The sequence below is a fragment of the Pan paniscus genome, chromosome 6 (genome assembly GCF_029289425.2).
Source record: "Pan paniscus chromosome 6, NHGRI_mPanPan1-v2.0_pri, whole genome shotgun sequence".
Taxonomy (NCBI): Eukaryota; Metazoa; Chordata; class Mammalia; order Primates; family Hominidae; genus Pan; species Pan paniscus.
In genome coordinates, this window is record NC_073255.2 from 185,869,484 (window position 1) to 185,887,375 (window position 17,892).

Here is a 17,892-nt window from a genome sequence, read left to right on the forward strand (position 1 = left end):
GTCTGTATAGAGGGGTGGGTTCCTCTGCGTGTTGGGGGCCTGGGCACATGGGTCCAGTGGAGTGAGGGGAGGGGGTAGGTGGGTGTGTTGTGCCTCCCCAGGGTCTTTACGAGGGTCCCATCCACGGGGCAGTGTGTGTCCTGTGCCTAGCGCGGCGCCAGCGTGGTGTTTCTCAGTAAACGCCCTCTTTCTGAAGACCTACTGGGAACTCTGGCTTTAGTCATCCTTCCAGACTTCTTTGTCTGCTTTTATTTAAAGGCAGTCCCTGCCTGTCCTTTCACAAAAATGTATATCAGGGCATTTAGCGGAACACTTGGCAAACAGTCCAGAGCTCTGTTCTCTGTCGAGTGTCCTCTGCGGGGCTGGCTCCTCCACCTGGTCCTGCCGCTGGCCCGACTTTCCGTCTCTGGTTGCTTTCCCTGCGGTGATTTCTGGGTATCTTCCCCACTGGATCATCCTCCCTTCCCTGGGTTTCTCTTTCCAGCCAGTGTGTAAGTCTGGGCTCTGCTCATGGAGTTGGAGAGATGGGACCCTCTTAGGTGGGAAGGCAATGTTCCTGCCCCATTGCAGACCTGGAACGGTGTCCGGGAGCCTCCCAACCCTCTTCTTTTCAGGCTCATCAGGGTGACAGATGCTGAGGGACAAGTCATTAGCACTGGCCTGCAGGAGTGTTGGGGACATGGCCTTCATAGCTCTTGTCTCACCTCTGAAGCCCTCGGGACAGAAGCCCTAGGCCTCCTTTCCCTGACAGGGACTTGCGCACGTCCAGGGCTGCTGGGGAGATGGCTGTGCACGCTGCAAGCCGCGGGTGTACAGCAGCCGGTGTTGGGAGAGGCCCTCGCCGAGTCTTTCTCACGTGGCCCCCAGCTAGCACCAGCATTTTATCCTTGATTAAGCCAGAAGAAGAGTCTTTAGATGGGGAGTCTCCAACCTTCCCCACCAGGGACATCCTGCCAGGCATGGGGCCTGGGGAAGAAGGGCGGAGGCACCTGTGGCCGCAGCAGAGCCCCACAGGAGCGTGGGGTCCTTTTGGGAGTGGGGTGGGGTTGGGGTTGGGTGGTGGGACCTGGTGAGGGGCTTCCTCCTGAGGGTTCTCTCCCTCCCTCTCCAGCTTCTATCTCCCTGGGGACTGTGGGGACCCAGATCAGTCTGGGGTCCTTCCTGGTCTTTCTCCATTGTGGTGTGGTCTGGTCTGGCCTGGCTGGAAAGGCACTGCATGAAAACCCAGGCATCAGATCCCAGGCATGTGGTCCGATGATGATGGAAAAGCTGTCCACGTGGTCTTGGCGTGGCTGGGCTCCCAGCCCCGCCATGTCCACAGTCTGTGTCCCTCTGCCTAGAGTCTGTGCTTCCCTGAGAGGGCAGGGTGCCAGGACCCTCCCTCACATTAGGGACCCCTGAGAGCTGGGTGCTGAGACCTGGGGTCTCACGTCTCCAGCACATTGCTGTGATCACCTGCCACTGCCTTGGTTGTCCTTGTCACTGCTGTCGCAGCAGCTCCTTGGCTCCACCCAACCCGGGAGTTGAGTGAGACTCACACAGACCCAGGCAGGAATCTCAGGTCCCAGTGCCTCCTCTCTGTCACCAGTGAGTGTAGTGGCAGACAGGTCGTGGACGCTTTGTGTGGATTTGTCATGTGGATGAGCAGCTGAGCATGGGTGCAGCACTCACCATCTCTAGTCCACAGAGGCCTCTTAGGGTGGTCTGGGGGCATGCAGGGCCCCTGGGGTTCATTGTCTTTTACAGATGGTAACTAATGTCACCAGAACTCTTGGGGGTGGGGTCCTGCCACGCTCTCTGCTGTGCCCAGGGTCTCTGCTTCTGTGTCCCACTCCAGCTGACCCCTGACCTCCGGGCTCCCTGGCTCCTGGCCTTGCAGTTTGATCTCCCCTCCCCTGATGTCCTTAGCTTGGCCTCCAGGAATGAGGCAGATGACAACAATCAGGACTGAGTGACCGTTCGAGGCAGTGCCTGTGTGGCAGGGCTCAGTGAGCAGGACCCCTGCAATGTGCTGTGAGCACTGTGGGGAGATAGGGCCCGGGCTGAGGCTGGAAGCCAGGACTGGGCCGAGTGACCTGGGGGACAGGGTGGTGAGGTCCACTTGGAAACCAACATAGACTCCTTTTGCCAGGTGGTGGTGTGGCCATCAAGACAGAGGCACAGTCTGAAGACGAGATGACGCCTGAGCGGCTCTTTCTGGGGGTGTCCCGAGGCCAGACCGAGTGTAGAATCCCCCGAGGGCCCAGGAACAGGCCTGGGGGCCCCAGCCGTCATCAGGCCCAGGGCATGCCCAGGGTGCGGGCAGGGGAGCCACGGCCACTGGGGGCCGGTGGGGAGATGCCCCGAGTCCTCTCCCGCCGGCGGCAGCGGGCATTCCCCTGCCCCGACTGCGGGCAGAGCTTCCGCCTGAAGATCAATCTGACGATTCATCAGCGGACCCACGTGGAGGAGGGGCGGCAGGAGGCCCCCGGCCGCTCGCCCACCAGCTGCGGGGACAGCCAGGCCATGCTGGAGCCGGGGGAGGTGGTGGTACCCGGCCCTGTCATCCGCTGGCTCCCCGAGGAGCCTGAGGGTCGCCGCTCCGTGGCAGGGGGCCGTGCATTGATGGGGCGGCGGCCTGCAGCCAGCAAGATGTACCACTGCAGCGAGTGCCTGCGCTTCTTCCAGCAGCGCAAGAGCCTGCTGCTGCACCAGCGCCTGCACACCGGCAACGGCCAGGGCTGGCCCACCTGCCCCTACTGCGGCAAGGCCTTCCGCCGGCCCTCGGACCTCTTCCGGCACCAGCGCATCCACACCGGTGAGCGGCCCTACCAGTGCCCCCAGTGTGGCCGGACCTTCAACCGCAACCACCACCTGGCCGTGCACATGCAGACCCACGCCCGAGGCCAGGTGGGCCCACACTTGCCTGCCGCCTCTGCCCGCCACGGGAGCCTGCCCCTGCCCTGGCCCAGCCGGAAGGAGGAGGGCTGACCTGGCAGGAGCCCACAGAGGACCCCTGGCGGGGTCTCTCCCCTGTGCCTGACGCAGGTTCTTCCTCTTCCTGGGATGGAGAGAGGTTTGTTGTTTTTACCCATTCAAATGGGAAGCTAGCCGCCCTTCTGGTGACAGTGTGTGTGACCTGGTGCTTTCTGTTTCCTGTTTGCACTCTTCGCTGCCTTTTCTGCATTCCTGACTTATAAAAGATTCCTTAAGGCTTAAGGGATGCTTTATTTTTGATAGGGCCTCTGGTAGGTACCACAGCCAAGAGGACCAGAGATCATGGCCATTCCAGTATGGGGGCGATAGAGACATCGGGGACCTGGGATTTTTGTTTTGTGCAGAGATCTCCTGCCTGCTGTCACCATGAGAAACAGTGGAGTGGAGTGGATGGATGGCCTGACCTGAAGAAAGGGCCCTGGAAAGTTTTCTACTTTGCTATTTTGAAATTTTTTTCCCTTATAGAGACTTTCAAGTGCTTTTGTAAATGTGTGTAGTTGTTAATGGAACTTTGCCTTTTGCAAAGTTGGAAAGAGCCAGCTTTTCCATGTGAGGCTCGCAGAGCTGAAAGGGGAGCTACGTCCACCAGCCTGTGGGTCTTTTGTGTTTTTTGTTGTTGTTGTTGTTGTTGTTTTTTTTTTAAGATGGAGTTTCACTCTTGTTGCCCAGGCTGGAGTGCAATGGTACAATCTCCGCTCACTGCAACCTCCGCCTCTTGGGTTCAAGTGATTCTCCTGCCTCAGCCTCCTGAGTAGCTGGGATTACAGGCGCCCACCACCACTCCCGGCTAATTTTTGTATTTTTAGTAGAGACGGGGTTTCATCATATTGTCCAGACTGGTCTCGAACTCCTGATGTCAGGTGACCCGCACACCTCGGCCTCCTGAAGTGCTGGGATTACAGGCATGAGCCACCACTCTTGGCCCAGCCTGTGGGTTTTGATGGGGATGTCTTGGCTGCTGTCTTGGAAGCACAGTGTCTCCCCATGTGTGTGTTTCTTGGCCCAGAGTGACTCCCAGTATTCCTAGTCCTTCCCCACAGGATAGTCACATCCGTTATTTACTTTTGTTGTCAGCTGGGAGGGGAAACTGAAGCCTGGACACTTCTCCCCAAGGGCTCAGTGTTCATGGGTGTGTAAGATCCATTGACTGGACCCCAGAAAGCACCCTGAGGGGCAGTGCAGAGAGAGCCCAGGAAGCCCCTTCACTAGAGGAGGCCCTTGGTCTGGCTGAGGACCACGTCCACCCTGGGCCTCCAGGCCTGCTTTTCACATTAAAGGCGGGGCAGTCTCCTCTCAAAGGAGTTCTCCCTTGAGCACTTTGGGCTCTGGGGCAGAATTGGGCTAGGAGATCTGGGTGAATCCTTTAGTCACAGCTAGTCTCATGTTCCTCTTCTGTCAAAGGGGGTCATGGCCCCAGTGTGTCCTACCTCAGAGTTGTCAGGGTCAGAGTAACAGGCACTGGGACAAATATGAAGCCTAGCTTTGTGCTTCCTTTCAAATTCAGGGCCTCCTTTCTACTCCATTCCAGCCTTTTTTTTCCTGTCAGAATCCCTCAGGAAGGACCTTTATCTTCTGGAGTGAGTGGCAGTTCCACTGGGTTCAGTGAAAGACTCACCCATGGGGCTCTGTTCTCCAGGAGTCCTTTGTATTTTGGTGAACAAATTCTTACCAAAGCATGAGATTCGGACTGTAGAAGTTCAGGCAATAATATGACGCCTCATGGGGCAGTCTGGAGGTCAGCTGGCTTCTGGTGTCTCTCATCACACCACTGCGGATGCTGTCTGTAGAGCAGCTTTGGTGTGGGTGACTCTGAAGCTGGAGTGATGGGACCCCAGCTATCCTTGTTTTTTACCGCCTTGTCTGGCACTGTGACCACCCTTCAGGGCTGCTTCTGGGGGTCTTGGTCCCTGGATGTGCCATTTCCTTGCCCTTCTGACCCTCACACTTCTTCCAAAGTCTTGAGCAGAGTTGGGGGCCAATGGTAGCATTGCTGTCATCTCTGGGAGGAGGGTGAGTATACAAGTCAGTGACAGTTCAGCCAGGCTCCCTTGGGTTTGGGAAGAGGCACTGCCCTTCTGTGCTGTGGATCCTGCTTGTCTGCTCTGGAGTCCCCCCACCCTTGCCAGGAGCTTCACAAACCAGAGACGGGCTGTCAGCAAGAGCTCAGACAGAATGTGGTGCAAGTGCAGGTGCACGAGTTTAACCCTCAGCTGCAGGAGCTAGTCTCAGGTGTTCTGGGGTTACCTCAGGCTAAGAATTTTGCCGACTTTCTGGGCTTGTTTGGCTAATGCCAAATGTCCCTGCTTAAATATCACAAGGTGCTGATTCTCCTTTTTTCTTTTTTTCATAGCAATGTGCTCAAACTTTGAGCTAGGTCTTGTGAGTTTGCCTAGCACTCAGACCTGTTTAAGTAACGTTCTTTACATTGAAACAAGTCAACCGAAGCTTTGTGGTGCAGGAGCTGAGGGTGCCCCAGACTCGGTGGGAGCCCTGGTTGGGCCCCAAACTCTCCCAGCAGGGTCCTCGGTTTCCTCATTTGTGAAATAAATGGGTGGGCCACGACGTTAATAAGCCCAAGAGAACTGTGAAGGTGGTAGTCCCTTGCCCTAATTGGTGCTCAATAAAGTTGGCATAAACGAGTGCGTGCGCGTGATCTGGTTTCTGCTCTCTGGGAGGTGAGTGGCCGTGCGGGGCGGTGGCAGCTGGTGACACCTGCGGGCTGTTGGGCACCAGCCCGGGGCGGGCGCTCACACCTGTCGGGCGTGCACAAAGGCCCGGCGCACGCTGTGGGGGCGGGGCCTCCCGGGTTGGCCAATGAAAAGCTGGCACTGGGTCGGAGGCGCCATCCAAGTGGGGGCGGAGCTTCCACCACCGGCCAGTGGGGATCTGGCTTCGGGATGTGGGCGGGGCCCACCCGGTCGCAACCCGTTGAGTGTCTGCACAGCTGCCGTCCTGACGCGTTTTCCGCGTGTCCCGAGTCCCGGCGGCCCCGCGAGCTCGGTCCGTGCGGGGAAAGCAGGGCTGACGCCGTCTGCGGAGAGGACTGCGCAGCCGGGCTTGTGTGGGGCCGCGCGTAACGGCAGCGGCTACTCCCTGCCCAGGCCGGCCAGCACAGGGCCATGGCCGAGGCGGCTGCGCCTCCGGTAAGGGCGACCCTCATGGAGCCTTGGGGACGTGGAGCCGAGTCCTGAATTCGCCAGGAGGATGTCCCACCCCCCACCATCTCCGGCGACCTCCTGGAACTGGGGAGGGCTCAGCCCGGGTGGCAGGAGGAGGACAAGGACTCCTAAGGCCACACGATAAACGCCCTTCTCGCTCTCCGTTTCCTTGCCTGTGGAATAAGGTGATTGGCAAACACAAGATTTGGAGGTTCCCTCCAGCCCTGATGTCCACTGGACCCGGTTCTGGGGGGACAGTGGACTGTGGACGTCTTCATTCCAGACTCTCCAAGGTTCCTCTTTCTGGACCCGCCTTTTGGCACCGCCCCCAAGTCGACCATCTCAAAGATCCACCCCTCCCTCCAAGCTGAGACCAGTGCCATGGCCTGGGGAGGGATGTCCGCTGCAGTCTGCGGGAGCCAGAGTCTGGCTCCTGGCTGTGAGGTGGGCTCTAGACTTGAGCTCTGATTCCAGTCAGGAGGATTCTGATGCCTGCCCACTCTTTCTAAAATTCCCTGACAAGTCCTTCTGGCTGCTGCTGAGGGGATCTGCATTGTGAGGACTTTTGGTTAGGGGCTTCAGGCTCAGGCCTGACCTAGGCCATTGCTGGCCTGCATAAGAACTGTTGAGATTTTCATAGGTTTTTAAAGGTAGAGGGGCCATCTCCTAGTATAAATAGCTTTGCAGTGGTTTTGGATCCATTCCCGGGTGGCACATTTGTGGCAGGGCATTGCAGGGAGGTGAGTATGTTTGCCCCTAATCTGTGAAGACGGTGCTGCCTCCTCTGAGCTCCACTTCATTGTATCAGACAGAGGCCAGACTTGAGGATGGATAGCCATGCTGTGAGGGGAAGGAAAGGGCCAGGTATCTGGTGTCTGGTACCTGGTATGTATGGGACGCTTTGCTGAGTACGTTTATTGGGGAGGTCTCTGAGAAACTCAGTTGCACAGAATTGGATTAATCACAGTCTTTGGTTCATAACACATTCAGATCACTGGTCCATAGCCTTTATATTTGTTTTTAAGAATATAACAGGTGCTCATGTCATACACCATGAGTGCTTTTTCATATCTTCAGTGCATTTCATCCACACAGCCACCTTAGGAGTGAAGGAAGTTAGGAAGTCCCCATAAGTGAGAAAACAGATCCTTGGATAAGTAATGTGGCTTGACCTCAGGTTGTGCAGGATTCAGATGGCAGGAGAGGCACTGAGTCAAGTTCTAGGTGAGTTCCATTTCCAGGAGCGCTCCCTTTATACCTCAACTGTTCCCTGCTGAGGCATTCCTGGATTTAAAATTTTATTTCTAGCAATACACAATACATTTTCCACCTCCTGTGAACAGGGTATTCCTTGTAATGTTTCCTTGTTCTTTCCTTTTCTGCTTTCAACTTTCTCTGGCCCCTGCTGCCTGGCAGCTAGGAGGGTGGAGACCACCCTGGGGCTGGTTGACAAGGCACCTGGATCATGGGGATGTGGTATCAGGCAGGGCAGGAAGTCACACCAATAGATGTCAGGGTGGATGGGCCTTAGAAATCACCAAGGCAGAACAACAGGCCTTTCTCCCCTTGAGCCCACTAAGGGGTGTGGGCTTGTTCTAGAAGAAGGTGAGGAGTCAGATTGCTGCCTGGGTGTGCACTGGACCCCAGGTCCCCTGGCAGGTGTTCTGGACTTGGGCTTCTCACCATTTCTTGGCTCCTGCTGCTGGCCGTGTTCCCTAGTTGGTTGAGTAATTGGCTGAGTAAATAGAGCCAGTGAGTGGTAGAGCTGGGATCCACTCTCTGTTCATTTATGATGGTAATGTTATTTATGTCATTTTCCATTGCCCTGGGTCTTGGTTCAGGATTCTTCTTGTGGGGGCTTTGTGCTGTCCAGTGTCTGCTGTCTTTGACTATTAGGTGGGGTCTGTTTGGGGGTCTGACCAGTGAGGCCGCCTGGCACTCAGAAGACGTCTCCCCCATTCCGGAGAATCCTGACCTTCCTGTATTTGGGAATGGCTCTGGGCTGCTCTCCTTCTGGTGGCTGACTTGCGAACTTGTGTCTGGTTGCAGGACTGGCATTGCGGACTGACCTCCAGGGAGAGGCCCAGATCCGATCTGCAGAGATCTCCCTTCCGGCTATCGTGGCTGCTGTTCAGGTGGTGGAGAAGAAGATGGAACCCCAGGCTGCCTGGCTACAGAGCCTGGAGGGATGCACGTGGACAGCCAAGAAGAAGCTGGCTGACTGTGAGAAGGTGGCTGTGGAGTTCGGGAACCAGCTGGAGGCAAGTGGGCCGTGCTGGGGACCCTGCTGCAGGAGTACGGGCTGCTGCAGAGGTGGCTGGGGAACGTGGAGAACCTGCTGTGCAACAGGAACTTCTGGATACTGCAGTTGCCCCCGGGCAGCAAGGGGGAGGCCCCCAAGGTACAGGAGCTGGGTGTGGGAGGAGAGGCCCTGCCTGGACTCTGTGGGGTCGCCATATGCATAGCGGAAAGAGCCCCTTGGCTGCTGAAGCCTGCCCTCTGGGCGTCCAAGGCAGTCACTAGTTGACTTTAAAGGGCTTGAAAAATGTCAGAAGAAAATTGTGACACAGAAAAATGTCTGCTTTGGAAGATGGAATGGGGTTTGTTGGGAGAGATATGGTTGTGCAGCAGTGGTTGTACATGGTCTCTGAGAGTGAGGACTGGCAGAAGTAGGAGATATGTGTGCCTGGGAGAGGGGAGAACCCAGGAGCCCTGATCCTAGATCCCATTAGTCACTGGTTCTGCCCTTTAGCTGAAGGCAGTGTGATGGAGTTGAGTTTGTATTTGCTTAGTAGTTTGGCCTGCGATGCCCTCTGCTTCGGGGGAAGGGAGAGGGGAGGAATTGGTTTTGGCTGCTCCGTGAAATGGTTGTTATTCATGGTGGGTGCAGGCAACCTGTACTTCCAGGTGCCTGTGACTCCTGAAGACACAGTCGGGTATTTCTCAGAGCAGCAGGGTGGCGGCCTGGAGGACTCATAGAAGGAGCTCTGCAAATGTGTTGTGAAGGGGATCTGTGACACCCTGAGCTTCCTGGGTGAGAGGCTGGCCTCTGGGGGCCTCCACACCTTGGTTTTACTCCTTTATTCAATCGCATGAGACTCCTGAATCTCAGAGCAGGAAGCATGTGGAGATCATTTCTTCAGCCCTCTGTCTTCAGGCAGGTAGAAGGTATCTGTCATTATCATTTTGAGGTTTTATGTAATGAAATGCAGAGGTTATGTGACTTGTTCCAGGTCTCGTGGAGTAAATAAACTGGAATCTGCTCCTCGCTGTCCTGCCCTTCACATGGTGCCAGAGGCAGCTCCTGCGTGCACACCTGTGGCTCACCAGCCTGTCTGCTCCTGGGGAGCTGGGGCCTCCCCTGGTTTACATCTGCATCTCTAGGACACCCACGCTGCACTCTGCACACTGAGTTCTCAGGAGATTCCTGCTGAGCAAAGAAGGATGAATTGTAGGCCTGCTTCTTTTTTTTTTTTGAGACGGAGTTTTGCTCTTGTTTCCCAGGCTGGAGTGCAATGGCGTGATCTCAGCTCACCACACCCTCCGCCTCCCGGGTTCAAGTGATTCTCCTGCCTCAGCTTCCTGAGTAGCTGGGACTACAGGCATGGGCCACCACACCTGGCTCATTTTATATTTTTAGTAGAGACGGGGTTTGTCTATGTTGGTCAGGCTGGCTGCGAACTCCCAACCTCAGGCGATCCGCCCGTCTCGGTCTCCTAAAGTGCTGGGATTACAGGAGTGAGCCACCGCGCTTGGCCAGGCCTGCTTTTAAGGATGCCCCAGGTCCAGAAAATCAGGGCCAGCCCTGGGAAGTTCGCTCCTTCAGGCAGGTGTGCATCTTCATGTGAGACTTGATCAGACCTGGGTTTTTGTATCTACCCCACTCGGAAGCTCTCCTGCGTGAACCTGGAATTCTCACTGCTTTGGGCAGGTGAGCAGTTGGCTTTTTGTCCAGCCTTTCCCCTTGTTGGGAGACTGAGGCCCAGAACACAGTGCCTTCCCTCTCTTTGCCTGGCTGCAGAGGTTCCTCCTTCAGAAAAGGGTCCCAGTGTGCTGTGGGAGGCAGGGTGAGGAGGCTGTCCGGCCTCAGGCGAGGAAGGAGAAGCACATGGAAGGAAGGGCAGCAGGAAGCCTGAACCTGACTGCCATGAATGGCCAGCCCCAATCTTGGGCCTCAGTTTCCTCATCTGTCTGGACTAGGTGACTTGTCTGTGTGGGCAGTGGATGGGAACCCTTCCTCTTGGCCTCATGGCACTCACTTCTAGCCCACGAAAACTGAGAGGCCTTGCCCACCCTACTCTCCATGCCCCTTCAACACACGCCTTGAAGAGGCTGCTCCAAGCCTGGCAGAACACCCTCCCTTTCCAGGCCTGCAGAGGACAGCCCTGCCACTGCCCTTTTCCTCCCCACAGGCCAGGCCACCACCAAGCCAGATCTGGCGCCAGTGGAGAAAGGAGACAGGGAGGCAACTGCAGCCTGCCCAGTGCGGAGAGGGGCCAGAGCCCGGGCACTGGTGAGTCCCTCAGGGTGTGGGCCTGGGCCTCTCCACCTGCATCTGGTAAGGGCATCTGGTGTCAGAAGGCCCCCCTGGAGAAGGAGAGGCAGAGGTGGGGGGAAGTGAACTGCTGGGCCTCACAGCTGGTGGTCAGGGCCAGACCCGGGTGTTCTGACACCCAGAGAGGGCCTGGGCCATTTCCCATACTCCATGTCCCTTTGGAGCCATCGCTTGGCCTGAGACCAGTCTGGAGCTTGAGGGGAAGGGCAGAGGGCATAGCAGATACCAGGAACCTGAGACAGGCCGTCTTGATGCATGCAGGGTTCCGGGAGGAGCGACAGGCTGGCGGCCTCCGTGAGACCTGCCCTGACACTGCGTCTGCTCCCAGGGCCCTTGGTGCCTGCGTGCATGTCCTCCTCACTTTGCATCCTAATCCCTGCTTCCTCTCCAGGCTTCACTCTCCTTGGATGAAGGGACTGAGTCTTGCTGTGATATCCCCCTCCTCTAGCACCTTACACAGTGCCTGGCATGTACTGAGATTATAAATAATAAATAATTATTAAATGAACAGTGAACCAGAATAGAAGCTCAGTTTCCTCCATTTTTGAAATAATAGCATTGGATCAGAATGCAGTTTTTTTTTTTTTAAAGGTGAGAACCCTTTATTCCAGTGACAACCAGAAACATATAACATGGGGGACAATGGGACCATTCTAGTTGAAGGACAGGAACCCTGGAGCTGGTTGCTCAGAACACAGTGGATCATGCCAAGATACTGCTGCTTGCTTTCTAGATTCTTAGATTTGGGGAGGAAGGCTCCCCTGTGAAGCAGACTCTTTGGGTAGGTAAATTAAGTCACAGTGAGCCCAGAGTGGGGAAGAAGGTGGGGGTTGACAGGGGTACTGAGTGGCTGGCATGTAGGTCCAAGGCTAAAAGTGGCATTTCCAGGCACCTGCAGGGGGCAGGGGCACCAGAGAGAGAGCAGGGTTGAGTAAGGGGTGGGGTGTGGCAGGATGCAGGTCACATAGCCCGAGCTGGGGAGCCCTGAGCGAGAGGCCAGCTGGGCAGAGCGTGGCTCTTTGGTGTCACTGAGCGCTATTACAGCAGCAGCCTGGCCAACAGCTCCTCCCCTGTGGTGCAGGGAGGGGAGCTGAGCCCAGGCACTGCAGCCACCCCGGTCTTGGGCTGGCCCCCCGCAGCAGGTGTGGGCAGGACTGGGGCATGTTCAGAGGCTGCGGCCGGTGCCACAGTCCCCAGGGCTGAGCAGCTCCTAGGGGGATGCAAAGCAGCAGGCAGGGCCTGGCCAAAGAGCCCCAGGCATGGCTCTGCCATGAGGCTGGGCTTGCACCTGAAGGCAGCTCAAGGAAGCGTGGTGGGTGGAGGAATGAGGCCTGCTCAGGGGATTAGGGTTGCCCTGCGGTCTGGGTAGTCCTTGCCATTCTAGCAGTTACTTCTTGTTTTCCATTCTCTGTAAACTTTTCCAGATTTCTCCAGGAGAGAGCTTTGTTTACCCCCCAGGACTGGGCCTCACTCCTAAAAGCTGCTTCTAAACCCTTTGCGTGCAGGCCCCAGACAGTGTGGGTGCAAGAAATCCTGCAGGCCCCAGACAGTGTGGGTGCATGACTGCTTTATCTGTTGGATGTTTCCACAGGCGGGCTGTTGCTGCCAGAATTCTAGAAGCAGTGTAAACGGGCTGCTCATTCATTAGGTACGGGCAGGGTCTGGGCACTGCACTTTCAACACTTTCCTCCCGTGATTCTGGTGCCGTTAGTTTGAAAATCACGGCTCAGAGATCCCTCTGAACAGAAAGTGACCCGCCTCTAGCCATTGAAAGTGTCTATGTTTTGATTATGCAAATGGATTCTTACACGAATATGTTCTTACTAAGCAATGTGGAGGTCACGGGTAAAGCTAAGCGGCTCTCTGCTGGCCGCCCGCCCAACCCCAGGCCCCTCCCAGGGTAGCCACTGTGATCATTCTGCTGCATAACCTTTCAGGCTATTTTCTCATGCAAATACTTATTTGTGTGTACTGTAGAAAAATACAGGGGTTAAGAACACACAGACATACACTACGTATCTTCTGCAGTTTGCTGTTTTCACTCAGCAATATGTCTTAAGGATCTTTTCGTGTTGATACATTTTGATCAATTTCCTCTCGAAACGGTTTCCAGGGCCCTGGTTAATTGTGGAGCCAACCTGGTGTGTGGCAGCCAGGTCGGGCTGGTGTCTTCAGAGTGGCTGTGTCAGAAGTGCCTCGTGTATGACAGAAGTAAGTGAGCTGTGCCCTGGCTATAAAATCTGGCAGCGTTGAGCGACTGGACAGCAGTTAGATATGGGTGGCTTGGAATGTTCTCCATTCATTCATTTATTTAACAAAAAATGTGCCTACCCTGTGTCAAGCCTGGAGCAGGAAGAGGAGCAGTAACTATTCCCTGACTTTAGATAGGCCTTAGAGGTGGGCACAGATTGGTGAGGTCGCCCAGTCCTTGAAGGACACCCACCTGAGGGCACTGTAGGATCTGTATTTGGCTGCTGTAACAGAGACTGAAGAAAACAAAACCAAACCCGCAGCTTCCACACGGCAGGGGGTGTTCTCCCTCCCGACAGAGCTTGTTTGGCAGCTCACAGGCCCAGGCTCCTTCCAGCCTATCGCTCCACCATTCCTGGGGCCAGGCCTTGTTGCTGTGGTTTGAGATGGCCCGTGACCATGCCCGCGGCCCTGTTGAAGGAAGCAAGGGGATGGGCTGGGGGTTGGGGTGCCCTTTCCCTTTAGTTGATGCCTTTCCCTTTAAGCAAACACATTGGTATCTTGTACATTTAGTACTTACTGTGCACTTTATAAACATTGACCCATTTAAGCTTATTCCAACTCTCAGTTTCCTCAGATCATAGATGAAGAAACTGAGGCACAGAGAGGCCGAATCCACTGTCAAAGGTCCGGTAGCTGGAGGAGGCAGCGCCCCTCACATCCATTAGTCAGACCAGCCACAGGGCACATCTACTTGCAGGGAGGCCCAGCAACAAGGTCTGGAGTCTCGGAGGCCACATGCCTAGCAAGACACCAAGTGCTCTGTTAGTGCTGAAGCGGGGTGGATGGCATTGGAAGATGGCTGGTCATCCCCGTCACAGCTCACAGCCCGTCATTCACAGACCAAGCTCCCCTGGCTTGACTCGCTGCCATGTCACACGTCCCCAGGATGTGCTGTGCCTTTGCTGGGACCTACAGTTCTGTTGGGAGTCTCTTTGGTGTCATGGTCCCAACTGAGGCTGTGAGAGGAAAGATGTCCTGTGACACCTGCTGCCCTCAGGGCGTCTTCCTCCTTCCCTTAGACGCAGGCCAGCTGGAACATCCCCAGGCGTTCTGTCCTGGATCAAGCAAGAGGAAGGGGCAAGTGGGAGGAGCCAGCAGGGCCCACAGGAGACCACTGTGGCACACCTGTGCTCAGGTAAGGCATGCTGGGCCATGTCTCCCCAGGCCTGTATCCCTGGGCCTTAGGAGACATGGCGTCCCCTGGGGGGCCTCACAGCACCTCTAGTGGGGCCTTCTTCTGGGCGAGGCTCCTGAGGGAAGGCAGTGCGCAGCCTTGGCTGTGTCTCTGCAGAATCTTGTGTGCTTGCTGCGTGGTGTCCTCCCATGCAGTTGCACGAAATCATTCTTTTATTCCTGATCCTGTTTCCTGTTTATTTCATGAACTTGTCTGTAGGCAGCATGGTGCTGGGCGCTGCAGGGGCTCATTAATGCGTGAGACACAGATTCCACTCAGGAGAGAGAAGACGAACACAGACACAGTACACAGTGGGAAGGGGCACTGCCATGTCTGCAGCCAGAGAGCCCTTTCAGAATCTGACCCAAAAGATGGCCAGTGTTCTAAGAAAAAGCACATATGCTTACGATGTGCAAACAGCTGAAGGTGTTCTTTCAACTATAGTAAAAGGGGTGTCTCGGTGGCCACAGGCGGCCCAGATGAAGGTGCTGCTGGGGAAAATGTCACCACGCTGGTCTTGGGAGGCTCCATGAGAGGGAGGTGGGACTTGAGAGGGGCTTAGAGCCTGGGTGAGAGGCAAAGAGAAGGCCAGAGACCTTCTGGGTAGAGAGGACCCTCGGGCCAAGGCTCAGAGGTGGATGAACGGGGGAGCCTTAGGTGGAACAGCACAGGGTGGAACCCGGCAGAGGACAATGGGAGCTGATGGAGGCTAGGCCAGAGTGGGGCCTTCAGTGATGCTTGAACCCCAGGCTTCAGACTCCAGAAGAGCCAAGGGCAGGTGGCCCGGCTGCAGAGCCTGTGGCAGGCAGGCCTCACTCACTATACCCTTCTGTGTCTTTTGCCTGCAGAGACCTGTCTGGGCCGCAGAAAGAAGAGGAGTCTGGAGGTAGGGTCCAAGGGCCACGAGCCAGTTTGGGCTGCTGGAGGGGGGCCTGGCAAGGAGGGCTCTGGGGGAAGCACCTGTGGGGGTCTGCTTCCTGACCCCAGGGAGCTAGAGGCCTCCCTCCCTCCAGGCCCCCCGAGCCAGGCTGAGCCAGCCGCTAGGGGCACGGAGCAGTGCCCACCTTGCGCCCAGTGTGGCCAGAGCTTCGGCCGGAAGGAGCTCAGTGCGCCGCACCAGCGCGTGCATCGTGGCCCCCGGCCTTTCGCTGGTGCTCAGTGTCCCAAGAGCTTCACGCAGCGGACCACCCCCGCCAGCCACCGTCGGGCGCACGTGGCCGAGTGCACCTACACCCGCGCCCAATGCGGCAAGACCTTCCTCCAGCAGTCGACGCTCACACCCACTACTGCGCGCACATCGGGGAGAAGCCCTACGAGTGCGTCAAGCTCTTTGGCCGCCTGTCCACGCTGCTGGAGCACCGGCACACGCACACGGGTGAGCGGCCCTTCCAGTGCGCGCAATGTGGCTGCTGCTTCAGCCGCCTGTCCACGCTGCTGGAGCACCGGCACACACACATCAGCGAGAAGCCCTTCCAGTGTGCGCAGTGCGACAAGCGTTTCACGCATCTGGCCAACCTGACCATGCACCAGAGAGTGCACTTGGGTGAGCGCTCCTTCCAGTGCGCCCAGTGCAGCAGGAAATTCACGCAGAAGCCCGGCTTCCTGCGTCATCTGTGTGGCCACTCGCAGGAGAAGCACTATCCTTGCAGCCCTTGTGGTGAGAGCTTCACCTGTCCCTCCTGGCTCGTGCGTCACCAGGACAGCCATGCTAGCCAGGCCTCTCCATCTTGCCTGGTTTGTGAGGGACTCCTCGACCGATGAGCCGCCCACGGGCCTCAGGGGTGCAGTGTGGGGGAGCACCCCTAGTGATCCTTCTGCCGCACTCAGATTTGAGGGCACTGGTACAGAGCTGGGCCTCAGGAGGTGCCCTGGGGACAGGCAGCGGGGCAGTTGTGATCAGGAAGGTCTTGGGTGGGGGTCCCTTGCCCAGTTCTCTTTCTCGCGTGAAGATGGAGAATGTGGGTAGCACCCAGAGAGCTCCCTAAAGGGGCTCTGAGGGCGCAGGGGCAGTTGGTGCCCCTTAAATCTGAGCAACCTCTCCTGGGGGCCACTTCTTGGCCAGGTCAAAGTATTCTGGCCATGGTCTTGGCTTCCCGGGGGAGGGCTGTTCTCCCAGGCACTAAGATTGCCCATGGGCCTTCTCGTTGCAGGGAGGCGGCTGGGATAGAGGCCAGTCCCAAACACCTGAGCCTCACTGAGGGGAAGGCCTGGGCTTGGAGATGGGGTGCGCAGGAGTGACTGGCTTTGCCTTGTTCTATTAGGCGAGTGATTTTCAGAGACAAAGGTCCAAGTTAGGGGACGTAATTACTCAGTGCTTTGAAGGGACATCCAAGGTGCTCACTCTTAGCCATAGCCGTTGGTTTCCTGGATGCTGACTGTGAAGATTCTAAAGTGCTTCCTAGGGTGGGCAGTGGTGGCAGGAGGCCTTGGACGGAGTCCAGGCCAGACCCAGCCTCCTGTTTAATAGGCTGAGCCCAAGCGTCCCTCAGATGCGAATCCAATAGCCTTGGTGAGTTGTAAGATTTCATGGAAACTTTCCCTGACTTCTGCCTCCCCCTTGCTCCCCATTACCTGGGAAAGGCAGCTTTGTGGGCCATGTGTCCCAGAAGGGCCTGGGCTGGCTGTGGCCCAGTGCTCAGGACCAGCCATCTTGGCCCTCACAGGGCACTGTCCAGTTGGTGTAATATTTGTCTTCAAGCCATTGTTGGAGCAGGCAGGCAAAGGGGGCTTTCTGAGGATCCAACGTGTGCCAGCCACTGGGATACAAAGACTGAGGCCTGGTTCCTAGCTGTGGGGCTGGGAAGGGTATCTGACATCAATGGTGGCACCTGGCAGAGGACACACAGACAACAGCAGGCAGCATGGGCTGCAGTAAATGTTGCAGAAGCACCTAAAGGTTGAGCAGAAGGGAGGTAGGAAACCGGGACGTGGCCTGCCAGCAGCTGAGAAGCCCCCCTGAGATCCTGGCGGCCCCGCCACCATCTGAAGATTTAGGCCAGTCCCTTGGGCTTTTCAGGCAGGCCCTTATGGTGGCCGGCCAGTTTGGGACCCTCCCATTTTGATACATTAGTTCCCCCTCAGCTACTGGAGATCTCAGCCACAACTGGGCTCCAGCCGTGACCTAGACTCCGCCAGGATCCCCTAGATCCTCAGCTGTCAGATAATCCCCTGTCCCCCTCCTCCTCCCCACTCAACCCCCAGTGCTTGACATGAATGCATGTGTGCTTCCTAGGACTAGAGGCCGGTGCTGTCTCTACCATTGCCCTCGCTTTAAGGGGCACACGAGCAGATGGTAGCAAGCCCTGGAGAGCAGCACTCGGGCAAGTGAGGTGGCTCTGGCACTGCCCCTGGACTTCCATGTTTGTAGCTTGAGTTGGTTTTAATTGGAAGTTCTGTGATTTACATAATCACTTACAATCTCTGTAAATAAGGAACTATTTATGAGGAATTGTAAATTTCCTCTCTCCCCCTTCTTACCCTGTCTGTGATCTTGTCTGTGATGCAGTAATGATATTCCACTCTAGGTTCCCATGATCAGTGGTGAAATATAGTGATTTTCACCTGTGCTTCCATTCTGAAGTTCTGGAAAGAAGTACTGGATGGACTGAAGTCCAGGACAACGTCCCAAAGAAAGGCAGAGTCCAGGTGGGCTTGGAGGACCAAGCCCTGGATGAGCACTGGAGGGCAGAGGCCTCAGTGTCCAGCACTGTGCCCTGCACATGGAAAGCCCCTACGTTTGTGGAATGAATGAATAATAAAAATGTTTTCATAAGTGA

The 17,892-nt window shown here is 56.3% G+C and overlaps 2 protein-coding genes across 6 annotated transcripts in view; both read left to right on the forward strand.

The window, feature by feature from the left end:
* The window catches only part of ZNF783 (zinc finger protein 783), a 31,128-nt gene extending 25,513 nt beyond the window's left edge, over positions 1 to 5,615 (forward strand). Inside the window, exon 6 of the mRNA XM_003820502.5 lies at positions 2,132 to 5,615. Within this exon, the coding sequence (XP_003820550.3) occupies positions 2,132 to 2,970 (839 nt within the window). The 3' untranslated portion in view covers positions 2,971 to 5,615. The remainder of the gene's footprint in view (positions 1 to 2,131) is intronic.
* Positions 2,921 to 17,892, forward strand: LOC112436708 (transcriptional repressor RHIT-like). 5 transcript variants are annotated; one of them, XM_034965177.2, is made up of 7 exons: positions 2,921 to 3,055; positions 8,184 to 8,535; positions 10,547 to 10,647; positions 12,803 to 12,900; positions 13,962 to 14,077; positions 14,965 to 15,002; positions 15,130 to 17,892. In XM_034965177.2, exons 1-7 carry the CDS (start codon positions 3,046 to 3,048, stop codon positions 15,633 to 15,635), a joined length of 1,221 nt encoding a protein of 406 aa, XP_034821068.1. In that variant the 5' UTR covers positions 2,921 to 3,045; the 3' UTR covers positions 15,636 to 17,892. The 5 variants fall into 5 exon arrangements, with proteins under 5 accessions (XP_034821068.1, XP_024785144.2, XP_034821069.1 ...); XM_024929376.3 differs by lacking the exon at positions 2,921 to 3,055 and adding an exon at positions 5,834 to 6,119 and having other exon boundaries at positions 8,184 to 8,395; XM_034965179.2 differs by lacking the exon at positions 2,921 to 3,055 and adding an exon at positions 6,183 to 6,319.